General features: G+C 41.0%; 1 protein-coding gene across 2 annotated transcripts in view; it reads left to right on the top strand.

Annotated features, from left to right (window-relative positions):
• The window catches only part of stard8 (StAR related lipid transfer domain containing 8), a 173,142-nt gene that overhangs the window by 95,835 nt on the left and 61,810 nt on the right, over positions 1 to 15,497 (top strand). For both annotated transcript variants that reach the window (XM_072595210.1, XM_072595211.1), the window contains one exon: positions 10,541 to 10,612. In XM_072595210.1, the coding sequence (XP_072451311.1) occupies positions 10,541 to 10,612 (72 nt within the window). The remainder of the gene's footprint in view (positions 1 to 10,540; positions 10,613 to 15,497) is intronic.

Genomic DNA, 15,497 nt, shown 5'->3' with positions numbered 1-15,497 from the left:
TCATAGCCTAAGCCTCCCTTTCACAAATCATATCAATTCTACAACACCCCCCCATTTTGGAGGTGTACAAGACCGAGAGGTTGCAGACTCCTTCCACCTGCCCTGGGATATGTTTGCATGAGCTGATATTCCTGGCATTAGCGAAAGCAAGCTAACGCACCCTTGATACTATTAAATTATAAACTGATTTACTAGAGGCCTTTTTCATCTTTTACATGGATGTTGGACTATCTCTGTCCATGAACATTGCCTTGATTTCTGTCAGTTCCATTGCTGGGTGAATGTGGAGAGAAAACTAAAACCAGTGAAAAGCTGGAAAAAATGATAAAACATAGATAAGATCAAGGAAAGAATATCTCTGATGCATTTTCTTTGTTATTTGAGCCCTTGGTTATATGTCATATAATGGAAAATGTAATGATTGATACTCATCTGTTATTGGCAGTTCAGTGGCGTATGTACCTTGCATATGGACCACTGCTATTTGTACGCCAACAATAACTTTATTTTCAAATAAATAAAATGAGAATGATCACTGGATTCATTCTGCCTGCTTCAGATGGGAAAACCTTTCATACTGTAATTGTGTGTTGGGAAAGGTGCTAGAAAAGGTAATCTGAAGAATTTTGGAGTGGGAACCTGATGATAGTGAGGATTTGCAAGCTTATTGTAATACTAAAGCCAAAACCTGTTCCTGCTGTGTGACTTGTTGGAATTCTGCAATATGAAAGTATACTAACCAGCATTGTGGTGTCCTCAGCTGCCTTCAACCATCCTTTGATAAAGACTTTGCATCCTTTTATAATCTTATAAAAACATGTGTGGCTTCCTTTCCCACGACATCGGTTTCTTGAATGTGAGACTTGAAGTGGGGGAGGCAGGAAGCTAGCTCCTACTTCTGTTGCTGTAACATTACAAAAAATTTAAAATATAGGTGGCCATTGTTTGTTCATAACTAGTTTAATTTGAGTCTGTTCCTGCTCAAGTGTACTGATGGAGTTCATTGTTTTGATGCTTTGTTTTCTCCCCATGGTTCTTAAAGGCCATTCTTGTAGCAACTCCCCACATTGTTTGAGAGCCTGTAGAATGAAGATTAGATTTTCCAGTCTGTGTTACTAACGTCAATTTTAAACTATCGCTGACTTGAGTTTCAGTGCAATGTTGAGATTTACGACAGGCAGATAGCTAAGACTGATTATATACTCCTTGAACTTCTTTTCTCACAATTCAGCATTAAATAATGAGGAGGCTTAGTTGTCCTTCTCCCCATCTTACCCAAAGATCTCTCCCATTCCCTTTAGCTGACACCTAGAGGATAGTAATTTGACCACAAACTAGGAGTTGAATTTTTGACTTCCCTGGCTTGTAAAGCTCAAACTCTTTTTAACATAGCTAGTAATTAAGTTGTTTCCTGGGATTGGTTGAGTTCAGACTGTTGTAAAATTCCACTCTAACTTTCATTAGAGCCTTTCCATTGGTAATGATCAAGCACTATTCTCAGTGAAGTTACCAGTATCAACTAGTAAATGGTGTATGCCAAAACTGCCCCACTGTCCATCAGTTTTAGAGTGGCTGCTTGGCAACAGCAGGGCAGTTTGACATTGATTCATTTTGCCAAGGTACAGGGAATAAAAGATGAATCTAGGTGGTCACAGTCAGTACCAGTGAGATATTGCCTGAAGGATAGGAGACAGGCACAGAAACCCAATATTCTCACTGTTGCATACAACTACTTCCCTCACTTGCTCTTACCACCTCAATTACCCCCACACCACTAGCTCTGCAATGGTCTGCACATTGCTACTCACTCACTGGGGGTACCTCTCTTGATGCATTATGCTAGCAGTGACATCAGATGCCCACATTCATCTTATTCAATCCTGCCTTTCTCTCAATCCAGGAGAAAACACCATACTAAATGGCAGAACAAGCTAAGGGAGATGCCCAACATTTGGCTCCTCAATCTCCATGAGGAGAGGATTCTAACCCTGAGCATCCCAAGTGGTCAACCAAGTGTTAGAGCTCTTGGACTGATGTTAGATGCAGCCCTTGACCATGTTGACACACTGACTGAAGGTTGTCTCCCTTGATTGAGGACTACTTGCCTTAGACTTGAGAAGTGGCCATTTGTTTGAGGAACATGCAGTGTTTGCCATCAGTATTCCCAATAATTCTGGTTTCATCTGCATTAGACCTTTTGAGATCTGTGCGTGGCAGTGATTTCAGGAACTGGAAATCAATGCTGTGAATGGTGTCAGCACACTGATTGCTGTGCAGCTTTGAGGGAGTGTTGCTTGCTATTATGCTGCTGGCACGTGGTGCAAGTGTGAGATTGACTAGCATTGTATAGTACAGCAAAGAGTCAATCTCCTTGACTAATGATTGCTGACAACCCTGACCAGCTGCTTGGGTTTGTGCTTGCATTGAAAAACAAGTAAAAATTTAAAGTACTGTCAGCATACTATCTGTGGCTGAGGGAACAAAGTGCTAAAAAGCAAGGCAAAGAAGAGATGCCATCAGCATCCAAGTAAGGGCTAAGTACGTTAGTGTGAAGAATGCAAGCAAGCCGCCTTAAAATATAACCTGGTCCAATCTATAAGTAGGATTCCTGTTCCTGCATGCAGTAGCATTCCTGTGATAGTTGCTGGTGTGCCCTAAAGTGTAGTGTTTGTTGTGCAAATGTACAGTGGAAGTGGATTGGCAGTCTTTGATGGTGTGGATATACTGGTGCATGTCCGATGTTATCAAAGATGTGATGTGCGTGTGGTTGCTGCCTATGGAGCAGACTTGAAGGAACTTGTGCTGGGCATCCAAGACGGACATCCAGAGGAAGAAGCAATGAGCTGGATTTGCCAGGCATCTACTCCATCTTTCATGCTTGGGAATTCTTATCACCAAACTAAACCAGCAGCCAAGTTGGGAACTTACATTTACACATTAGGGATCTGAGATTAGCTAGTGGTGAGGGTGATCATGATTGATAATCCTGTTAGCAGGCCTTGCTGTTTGCTAGCCAGAACCTCGTCTTGATGCCCAAACTTCATTTGGGAGCAATAAGTTGCATTTGCTATGTCCAGGAAGGCTTCACTCACTCACTCATGCAATTCATCCACACTTCTCCCCATGGCCCACGTTCTTCAGGATCTGGGATCTTTTGGTGTCAAGTGACGTCCCGCTATGTATAACATCTGCATCTCAGTCTGTAAAAGTTCACCTCCATTTGCAACCTTTCAGCATTACACACTTGTTGAATTCTCAGCAGTCTGTCATGCTTTTATTTTAATGCTGATAGCTTAACCAGTGGTTTCCCCCAGATAAGGGAATCTTTATCTAGCTCCCTGGTACCAAAGGATACTTGTGCATGCAAGCTTTCTTCTATTAGTATCCTTATCAAATACACAGTAGCTTTGGGTGCCTAGATCATTCTGGAGAGGCTCTCTAATCCAATCCAGACAGTTTTATTGATAGTTGTGTATTTCATGAAGCATAGTTGTGCCCTCAGATAAGCTAGATTGTGGGAAACCCACAGGTAGGAAGGTGTCTCAGTTGTGCTGCACCAAACACGCAGCAACAGCAGCATGAAAGGTTATTTGTTACAGATTACAGGACATGCCAAATAATTAATATGACTTTATACGCTAACTAAATTGTTCATAGTCTGTACAGGTGAATTTTGTGGATGGGTCCTTAAGGAATAAATTGAATTGGAGCTCATATATACTTTTTTAAACAAAAAGGCTTTGATAAATTAAGTGGTGTACACAAATCAGGTATGGACATTCACACTGCTGAGTTGGTCATCCACCCTCTCTCTTTATGCTCATTAAACTCTAAAGTGATGGATGTCTTTCCCAGGACATGTCTACATATTGTGCATACTATTAGTCACAAGAAAGCAGCACATTCGCTTCAGACCATAAGGCCATTTGGCCCATCAAGTCTGCTCTGCCATTCAATGTGATCATGACTGATTTGATCCTCAACTCTATATTCCTGCCTTTTCTCTAGACCTCAATTCCCTTACGAATTAAAAACCAATCTCTCAGCCTTGAATGTCCTTAATGAGCCAGTCTTTACATGCCTCTGCCGTAACTAATTCCACAGTTTCATTACCCTTTGAGAAAAGAAATTCCTCCTCCTCTTTCTCTTCAATGCTCAACCCCTTACTCTGAGATTATGCCCTTTGGTCTTTGACTCTCCTACATGAAGATACAATTTTTTTTAAATTGAATCTGTCAAGTTCCCTGAGGATCTTGTACACTTCAATAAAGTCACCACTCATTCATCTACATTCCAATGAATAGAAGTCCATTCTACTCAACTGCTGCTCATGAGACAGTTCCTTAATGACCAGAATCAACCACGTGAACCTTTTCTGGACTGTCTCTAATCCAGTATACCTTTTCTTAAATAAGGGGATCAAGCCTGTTCACACCATTCTAGGTATGGTCAGACTAATGCCTTGGATAGTTTTAGCAAGATTTGCTGCTGTATATGTCGAGATCCCATCATTAGGGAGTTCTGCGGAATTGTAATCTTTACGTCATTAATTGACTGTACGTTGCACTTTGGGGAATGAAATTGGATGAATGACTGCATTCTTGGTTGACTTGAGGTAACCGGTTTGTTTTCCATGTAGGACTTTGGAAAAAACTATGAATCCTCTTTCCATGGAATCCTTGCCAAGAGAAACCTGGCTTTCCTTGAATAAAATGCCACCTGGCTGATGCCATTTATTGAAATCGATTGCATCCGCAGTGGCATGAGTGCTCAGCTATTGAGAAAATCAACTATTCTAAGCTCAACACCACAAATCCAGTCATGTATCTTAACAGAAAAATATCCTGGCTCAAAAATATATCGGGATGACTTACTCACTCCTCCATTTGTGATGACTTCTGACCTCACTCCATATTTCAGTGGAGTTGAAAATACTGCAAATAACATTGACCTGGAGTTTGGGTTTGAGGCACAACTAATTTAAACAGAAAGTTAGATGAATTAGAAAAGAAGTGATCCTGATATTGGTAAATTGTGCAAGCTGGAATTGTAAGAAAGCAGTGCTATTTATTTTGTTACTTTATTTTTTTATTTAAGTAGATCAATATGCACCTCAAGATCAAACTACCAGGATTTGTCCTTAAAAGTGCTCAAGGCATCATTTAGTGTCACATGGGGGCTTTCACTTAGAACTAGCATCAATCCCCAAAGGGTCAATTGTCTTTTTTCAGGCTTTTGGTGATGTTGCATTTGGCCAATATGTTCCAGTTCAGATACCCTATTTGCTACACCGATATTCGAATCAAACTAGGCTTGTGATACTCCACTTAAGGGCTTCTATTAGAATATTATTTAGAATTTTAGCAAGAAAACATTGATCTTTCTTGATTCATCTTGTATTCGGCAGCTGTGCATAAAAATTGAAATCGTTTTCATACTTCCCCTCCCCAACACTAACAAATCTGGACATGTTATGGAGATGCCGGTATTGGACTGGGGTGTACAAAGTTTAAAAAAAAATCTCTCAACATCAGGTTATAGTCCAACAGGTTTAATTGGAAGCACTAGCTTTTGGCACAATCACCTGATGAAGGAGCAGCGCTCTGAAAGCTAGTGCTTCCAATTAAACCTGTTGGACTATAACCTGGTGTTGTGATTTTTAAATCTGGACATGACACTTCCTTTATAATATATTTAAATGAATAAAAGCCAGAACAAATGTCTGTTTTTCAAGCTGCATGTTTTATCACCTTTGAATTCTGTCAACACAGGTTAACACTGCTTTATTGTCTCATTTCCTCTTGAGCCTTCATTGTGTTATAATCTCGTTGCTCAATTTTCACTGTGACTGACCTCTCCCAGTTTGTTATTGCACTCTAATCTAGGTGGTAGGCTTCATTTCATTACAGCCTTGTTTCTGGCACAGTTTGATATGCTGTAGCCCCGTCTTCTTGACCCACTCCCTTCCCTAGCTTGGAGCTGTTACAATGTTGTTTGAACACACTCTCTCTTTCCCATCTCCTCAAAACGATTACAGATTTATGTTGAGAACTTCTCCATTATTTGCACTTTACTATGCTCCTAACCTCCCACCCCCCCCCCCCCCCCCACCCCACCTCCACCAACTCCCCCTCCCCAGTTTACACTGTGTTGTCATTCTGGCTCCTTAGACTTCACTGTAACCGAGCGACCTTACTCCTTAATATACTTTTGACGACTTTTTTGTTCCTGATCTCCAGCATTGGGTTGCATCTCGAGGCAGGTCTGCCCATTCAGTTGATAACTGAAACCTGCTTCTGAATTTGAATAAACAGGAAACTCACTGAGATTGTGAATTCTAGACAGAGGCTGAACTCAGGAAGTTAAAAATAAAGGTTTATTTGGAAGCTCTAGCTTTCGGAAATTCTGTGTCTTACAATCTTATTCTCCACAACCATCTGATGGAGGAGCAGCGCTCCGAAAGCTAGTCCTTCAAAATAAATGTGTTGGACTATAACCTCGTGTTGTGATTTTTAAATTTGTACACCCGGTCCAACACTGGTTCCTCCAAATCGAAGTCAGGAAGGTTTCTGGTTTTCCTACAAGGCAGACAAAGGACTGTTTTGTACAGCAGCTTGCATAGTATTTCCATAATAAAAATTGCTGGAAGCACTCAGTATGTTTGGTATCTGGAGATACAGTAAAGACTTTTGCTTCCTATTGGTAGGTTTTAAGGTTTGAAAATCAGCTTCCATCTCACTTGTACCAGCAGTGGAGGTAGTTATTGGTGACTGACCCAACACTGGGATAATTGAGGCACTTAAGTGGGTAATTAATGGGGCCAGTAAAGGGCCTCATTCTATGCAGTCAGGATTTCATCAGTCGTAGGAGAGACTCATTTCTCACTGTTAGCCCTGCAGCTTTTCCTGTAGGTACTAGGGTCAGAATGGGTTGTTTCTTAATAAGTCTGCTTGACCTATTGGAGGGTCTCCCCCCTCCGAAGTGTTACTACCCCCCGCCCCTCCCCCCCCCACCCCCGTTTCCTTACCTTCCATAATACCGCAAATCCTGGCCCCTCCAGCCGCTGCCAGGACCTGGCTAGATTTCCTGAAAACCCGGCAAGTTGAGTGACATCATGGAGAATGAAACTGTAAAAGTTTAAGTTAATGACCTAAGTTTTCCATTTGCTTTCATGAAGCTGGTAGCAGCTTTTCAGTATGAGTAGCTCAGAGACCTTTGCCAGTGTATGCAAGTATACCTTTATTCATCAATCTTCAATGGGATGAAACTTTGGCTAATGTTTGGGGATATACTCTACAGTTCAGATCCTGTATGGAGTGTAGTAATTTTTATTTTGCAAAGGTTAATTATTATAAAGGTTGAACTATATTTATAATCCAAGGTCAGTCTGAACAGCTGAAGTGATTTTATCTCATGGATTAATTTGAGACATCAGTTTGGGGTGAGCCTGTTTATCCATAGCGCTGTCAGTGATAGATCAAATGTTCTTTGTCTCCAGAGAAAGTGTTCATTGGAAAAGCCCAAATCCATGTTGGAGAGATTCTTTTTCCAATGAGAATGTTGGATGTGCACTGAGCACAAACCCTGGAGACACAGATGTTCTCTGTTTTTTTTAAAGTGAGTCAAGAAGGATTTGAGCAGAACTCCTGTGGTGCAGTAGTCATGTCCCTACCTCTGAGCCAAGAGGCCCAGGTACAAATCACACCTCCTCTAGAGGTGTATAGTAATGTCCATGCACAGGTTGGTTCCTTTTTGATAAGGATTAATCAAAAAAAGCTTCAGTATTTGCTCAGTCTTGCTACCGATAATTGCTGTGACAAGTGATCATTGTGCCCACACAATGAGTGGGTATGTCATGTAGGTGGAGGAGGGCGGTTTGGGAGTTGGGGAAATGCAATATTTCAAAGAAATGAAAATACGAAGGGTGGATCAATAAATTTGCAGACGATACGAAGATTGGTGGAGTTGTGGATAGTGAGGAGAGCTGTTGTCGGCTTTAAAGGGACTTAGATATGATGCAGAACTGGACTGAGGAGTGGCAGATGGAGTTCAACCCTGTCAAGTGTGAGGTTGTCCATTTTGGAAGGACAAATAAGAATGCAGGATACAGGGTTAACGGTAGGGTTCTTAGTAAGGTGGAGGAGCAGAGGGATCTTGGGGTCTATGTTCATAGATCTTTGAAGGTTGCCACTCAGGTGGCTAGAGCTTGTAAGAAGGCCTATAGTGTATTAGCATTCATTAGCAGAGGGATTGAATTCAAGAGTCGTGAGGTGATCTTGCAGCTGTATAGGACCTTGGTAAGGCCACATTTGGAGTACTGTGTGCAGTTCTGGTCTCCTCATTTTAGGAAAGATGTGGAAGCTTTGGAGAGGGTGCAGAGGAGATTTACCAGGATGTTGCCTGGAATAGAGCATAGGTCGTATGAGGATAGGTTGAGTGTGCTCGGCCTTTTCTCATTGGAACGGCGAAGGAGGAGGGGTGATAGAGGTTTATAAGATGATCAGGGGAATAGATAAAGTAGACAGAGACTTTTTCCCCGGGTACAACAGTGTTACAAGGGGACATTAAATTTAAGGTGAAGGGTGGAAGGTATAGGGGGGATGTCAGGGGTAGATTCTTTACCCAGAGAGTGGTGAGGGCATGGAATGCGCTTCCTGTGGGAGTGGCAGAGTCATAATCATTGGTGACCTTTAAGCGGCAATTGGATAGGTACATGGATATGTGCTTAAGCTAGGACAAATGTTCTGCACAATATTGTGGGCCGAAGGGCCTGTTCTGTGCTGTATTGTTCTATGTTCTATGAAGGAGAAACTGAGCTACACAACAGAAATCTGTTTCATTCCTGCTCTGACCTAAACCAGGCTGGCATTTAGGCTGAAAAAGAAATCAATGAACAGTGGATGCTAGAATTCTGAAACAAACACCGAAATTGCTGGATAAACTTAGCAGGTCTAGCAGCATTCTGGAGAAGGGTCACTGGACTTGAATGGTTAACTGTTTTTTCTCCACAGATGCTGTCAGACCTGCTGAATCTTTCCAGCAATTTCTGATTTTTGTTCGTGGTATTTAGGCTTGATGGTTTGCTTCTGTGTTCCCGATCTTAGAGAAACTCAGTCCTACAGCATCACTGTTCAGTGAAGTTTTAAGAATATTCAGCTGACAATACCTTGGTAATATATATGTCAGTTTATTCATGCAAACCTATTTCAAGTGCAATTCTGGATGAGCAACAGATGCTGACCTTGCCAACAACACCCACGCTCGATCAAAGAAAAAATAGGAATGTCTGGTGTGTTGAAACTGCATCTCATATCAGTCAGCAGGTTCAGGAGGAGGAGGCAAAGCTGAAAAAAAATTTAAAATGCTCTAATGCATTGACCAGACCATTGCCTTCTGCCTGCATAGTATTGTCTAGATTCTGATATCCCCAACTGTACTGCACATGCAATGATTCTGAGTGTTATTTTAGTATCGCAGTTACCATTTTGCACGCTAATTTCACATTCTTTCAGTAATGTTCAATTTGTAGATATCAAGAGGACAATTTAATTTGTATATTCGCAATGTTAAAACATATAGTAACCTATAGAATTTTTGTCTCATTGAATGAAAGGTCGCTAAAGCTTTACTCTGGCTATCTGGTGCACACTTTGACCCTTCACAAACTTGGAGTAATGTAGAGGAAGTTTGATGCTGAACAGAAAGGATCCCATTCTCCAGAAACACAAATTTGCTCAATTTGAGCAAACAGTTTGTTTTCTACTGAGAAAGTTGAACCGCTGATGTCTATTTTGCAAGATACCACCAGTATTGAAAAAAGGAGAGAAAATGACATAAGAAATTAGCAATTAAGTGATACTAAGTTTTGATTTTAAAACAAATTCATTATTCAGCAAAAAATTTTGATAAAGGTAATTATTCAGGTTCAGAAAAGATGGCATTAGAGTAACAGAAAATAATGATCTAACAGTACAGTCAGGAAACTATTGAACTATCCAAAAAGATTGAGGGTGGGGTAGTGGCGTCTTTGGAATCATCTGTATTTTATCCTGATAAATCCCCTCCTTCACTCTAAAGACTTAAGAGGTAACCAGTCACTCTTTAGAGTGAACTGGGGATTTGACAGGATAGATATACAGAAGATGTTTCCCACTGGAGTCGAGTGAAGCAAACCACAAGCTGCTCATGTAAGGTAGTTGCAAAAAAAACCAAAAAGGAATTCCAGAGAAACTTCTGCACCAAAGTGTGTCAAGAATATGGAATATGCAACTATAAGGTATCAAATAACATGGATGCAATTACGGAGGTTATGGATGAACTCATGGAAAACAAATTGAAAGCTATGTTTATGGGTTAATGAGAGAGTGGGAGGAAGTTGATGTCTGTCTGGCATAATTGTAGGCATGGACCAAATTGGGCAAAATGTTTCTGGGCTATGTTTTAAGTCAAAAATATTTTTTTGTTTTGCTGTTTGTTCTCACATTGTGTAACTTGCAACTTCATGGCTCTGCAAGAGTTAATTGAATGAACTCTATTACAGAGCTGAAGGCTAAGGAAGTGTGTGATTGGCTGCGGGCAGCAGGATTTCCTCAGTATGCACAGCTCTATGAAGGTAGGTGTGGTGTTTGTGCCTTATTTATTTGTTTTAATTTGGTTTTTATAAAGAATGTAGGAGGAGAGGCCAGCCAATGGGGAAAAACTGAGAAATTTGTTTAGGTCTGCCATTATAACATGGGATGCACATTTGATTTTTGTTCCCCTTTTTTAAAATTACCTACAAACAGGATCTTTCCCCTTTGTTGTCTTTCTTTATTTTTCCCTATGAGGATTTTCCTTAAGCTAAACAGTGTTATTTATTTGAATGTTATTGTTCTCAACACCTTGGTAATTATGGATAAGGATGGTCACATAGCTTCAGTTAATCTGTCTAATTAAGACTTTCTAACATTTTTCCCCCTGACCACCATACATTGCTCATTTTAAAAATATTTCCAAGATTTTGCCTCCATCTGATGCATTCTTTCAAATGTTGATTTACACTGTTAAGAAGAATTTCCTAAAAATGGTCCTAAACTCACATTTTACTGGTTTGAAACTCTGTCCTTTTGTTCCCCTCCGTGGTTTAATTTGGAGTAATATTCTGGCTTCATTTTTTCTATGCTGATAAGAACCTTGGGCAATCTTTACGTGAACAGTTCTTTCTTCACTGGAAATACCCTGTTTTATCTAGTTCATATGTTGCAACAATTAAACAGGTATCCTGGGATTTTCCTGAGGGGCACTTCTGATCGATAACTTGAATTTTTGGATCCACAAGACCCGCAGAATTTTTTGCAAATGTGGCTTTTAGTTAATTTTCCACTGCTATTACAGCTGTTCATTGAGCATCCACTGCATTAGCTTTTGTATAGATATCAGTGGAAGTCTTGTTGTAAATCTGCATCATGTTGTAAAATTCCTGACCGTCTTTGTCACTTTCTGCAAAAAGTTGAAGATGTTTGTCAGGCAGAATCTCTATTCTGAATCCATATTACTTTTTAAATGAGATGTTTCTTGTACAGTTGATCATCCAGTTTAATCCAATTACTTACCGGCTTAAACTAAATAGGGGAATGGGGTTCAATTTCACGGAAAAGTAGGAATCAAAGTTAAAGGCAAAAGTAAGGTTGCAGGTTAGTGGTGGGGATGATTATTAACAGAAAATATAAGGAAGGGACAAAAATGTGAGGATATGATATTGCACCAAAACATCATCATCATGTAAGGGAATTTAATTATAGAACAACTTAAAGGTTTTGTACCTGAATACATGCGGCATTCAGAACAAAATTAATGAGTAAACAGTGAATGGAAACAAATGGGTATGATTTGGTGATAATTATGTAGTTTCAGGCAGAACAGGTTTGGGAATGAATATGGAAGGATTGTGTGTTTTGGAAGGATTTTGTGTTTCAGAAGGATAGACAAGAAAGAAAAGGTTGTGGAGTAGTTTTGTTAGTGAAGGGAAGTGCTACAATGAGAACTGATAGATACTGGAAATCAAGACGTAGAATCAGCTTAGTTAAAAATGAGAAATAACACTGGAAAGGAGACCTCTGTGGTAGTAATCGATAGGTTCCCAAACAGTTGAGTTGATTTGATTTGTTGTTGCATGCACTGAGATAGTGGGAAGTGTTGTTTGGTGCCAATACAGGCAAATTGTACCATACAAAGTGTATCAGGGTAGAGGAACAGTGCAGAATACAGTGTTATAGCCACAGAAAAGGTGCAGAGAGAGTGAGTGAGTGCGTGCTCAACATGAACCTTTTTGAGAGGTCAATTGAAAAGTCTGATATCAGCAGAGAAGGCACTGTTCTTGGATGTGTTGATAAGTGTAAAAAAAACTTTTATATCTTCTGCCTGATGGAAGAGAGTGTAACTGGGGTGGGAGGGGTCTTTGATTATGGTTGTTTTCTCAAGCAAGTGGAAAGTATAGATGGAGTTAATAGATGGAGTTAATAGATGAAAGGCTAGCTTGTGTGAAGGACTGGGCTGTGTTCACAGCTCTATAGCTTCTTGTGGTCTTGAGAAGAGCAGTTGCCATACCACACTCTGGTGCATCCAGATATGATGCAGTATAGAAATCATCCCATAAAAATTGGTAAAAGTCCTTATGCCACATTTCCTTAGCCTGCTGAGGAAGTAAAGACATTGCTGTGCTTTTTTTGACTGTCACGTTGACGTGGGTGGGTGAGGACAGATTGGTGATCATCATCACTGCATGTTGCTGTATCACACAGCGACGTAAACAGGCTTTACGAGGTATCACTTAACTTGTTTTCAGAACATTCTACCATCTCTTTAAATCCCTGGTCATTCTCATTTCAGTCCACTGTTTTAAAACACAGAAAAATTGAGAGACCCAGTCTGTATACAAATCTTAGTCCCACTGTTTTCTCTATCAAACTGGATGTAAAATTCAATCATATTACAATTGCTGTTGCCTAGAGGTGCCTTAATTCTGAGGCTGTTAATTAATTCGGTCAGGTTACGTAGTACTATAGCTTCAGGCTACAGCATGCATGTTGTCACAGTATCTCAGGAAGCCAGTCAGCTACTGAGAATCAGTTTGGGAATTTGCCAGTATTCTAGAGGGGAGATGATTCTCTACCTGTCTCCTTGTTAACCTGTGGGGCAGCTCTGTGGTTTGGACCTGACCTTCAGCAGAGGACTCCAAGGTAGACAGAGCAGAACTGATTCCGCTAGTGGTATGAGTCCAGAACAAAGGGGTGGAACTCTTCTTTTATTGCTCAGCTGTTTGGGCTGTTGTCAGTGAGCACTTTTCACAAATGGTTCTGCAACTTTCACTCTGCAAAGCTCTTTAAAGCTTAATGGGGATATGGGATAATAAGTCATCTGGTGGGGTGGCATGGTGGCTGAGTGGTTAGCACTGTTACCTCAGCATCAGGGAATTGGGTTCGATTCCAGCCTCTAGTGACTGTGTGGTGTTTGCACATTCTACCGGTGTCCGTGTGAGTTTCCGCCAGGTGCTCCAGTTTCCTCCCACAGTTCGAAGACATGCAGGTTAGGTGGATTGACCATGCTAAGTTGCCCATTGTGTCCAGGGATGTGCAGGTTAGGTAGATTAGCCATGGTAAATGTGGGGTGAAGAGCGATAGGGTAGGGGACTGTGTCTAAGTGACATACACTTCAGAGAGTTGGTGCAGAGTTAATGGGCTGAAAGGCCTCTTTCTACACTGTAGGGATTCTGTGATTCTGAGGTGAGAGAAATTACTTCTGTCAAAAGATCTCAAATCTGTAGACTTCGTTGTCTCAGCATGCGGTAGATGTGGCACATTGAATAAATTTTAAGGGGTGGTAGATTTTTAATTACTAATGAGTTGAAGAATTATAGGGACCAAATAGGAAAGTGGAGTTGCAGTAGAGTTGAGATCAGCCATGATTGTACTGAATGGCAGAGCACACTCCATGGGCTGAATTGCCGACTCCTAGTTCATGTTCTCAACATGGAAAGTTATGATCATTAATGGGTTTGGGTGCTTGACAAAACAAGAAGTTTGGTCTTTTGTTTTTGATCTGGAAACCATTTTGGCCATTTTCCAATTTACTGCTATCTTCCCAGTGTGCATCATGAGCCAAGCTTTACTTGTTGCTGTTGTAATCTAACTGACTCCTGGAGATTAAGCTCCTTACATTCAGCCACCCCAGCCCACAGTAACATTGGAAAACCTGTGTGCCTCACTCTTGCAGTCTGCATCCTCTGCAGCATGTGTGCATCTCCTTTTTAAGGTGTGCAGTATTCACTTGAGGTTTTAGAAACATCTGATTTCCTGCTATCACCTTCGCTTGTGTCTGAATCTCATCTCCGTACCAGTGTTATTTGAGCATTGGGACCATCTGAACAGATAAACGCACTCTGTAATATATTTACATTATTGGAATTTCTGAATTGTCAAAAGTGGCTGAGTTCACAAAAGATTAACTTGTACAACTACTTTCACTTTAAGTATTTGTTATCTCCTGCAATGGAATTTCCTGCTTTAGCCTAAGTCTGTACAGTACTTGAAATGTTTAATTAAGGCAAAATGTTTGTAGCAATAAAGGTTTGACTGCAACTTTTAAATGATCCTGGCGGATTGACAGAACAATTACTGGAAGTAAAGCATATTGGGAAAATTATTTTCAGCCAAATGTCCTTTCCATTCATCCGTTTTCACCTTCAGACTAACAGCTCAGGCCCCACTGTGAGCATACATTGACTGCTTCCTTCAGGAAAGCTGATTGCATCCCAAAAATATCCCAAATGTTTCAGCCTAGTTTTCGTGTGATACAGATTTCCTCTTTGAACTGGCTTGGAGTCACTGCTGGGCACACCAAATGTACTGAAGTCATTGATAGAGTATTGTTGAGATGTTGGCAGGTGGGAGAAGGTGGCTTATTGGCTGCCTCTCCAGGGAAGACCCAAACCACTCACTATCAGCCAGCAGAGGGGTTGCTAATGCACCTTCCTTTCGACATTGAGAGTCTTGACGTGAAAATCCTACCCAGTGATAGCAGCTGGCCCAGCAGAGGCTACTGTCTTTTCTGTTTAGCAGCAGCACAGAGATGGCCATGGCTGCTTCAGGACGTACGACTCCATCCTCCGAGGTCCAGGATTGCAGAGGACTTGAGGCAAAGTGTGAGCGATAGTTCTTGGGCTGGGGGACATAAGGAGAGTAATACGTGGGAAGTAAGGATACAGTCACGCAGAGAGATGGTCAGTGGTTTCAAGTAGGAAAGTAACCTCCCAATCTAATGTCCAGTCCTTTGAGTTGACAATTGTCCACAGATTGTGGTTATCAAGAACATTGCATGATGATACGCCTATGTGCCACTGGGTTATTTTTCATTGGCAATCTGAACCCCTTTGACCTTTGCCCACATAAATACCTTATTTCCAATGGGGCAGGAAGGTTAACTCTATGGCTTCATGCCCAGGGCTTAATTCTGGTGGAAGT

Source organism: Chiloscyllium punctatum, chromosome 25, assembly GCF_047496795.1.
Source record: "Chiloscyllium punctatum isolate Juve2018m chromosome 25, sChiPun1.3, whole genome shotgun sequence".
Classification (NCBI taxonomy): domain Eukaryota; kingdom Metazoa; phylum Chordata; class Chondrichthyes; order Orectolobiformes; family Hemiscylliidae; genus Chiloscyllium; species Chiloscyllium punctatum.
Note: the sequence above shows the minus strand (reverse complement) of the source record. Positions and strands in the feature narration are given on the sequence as shown.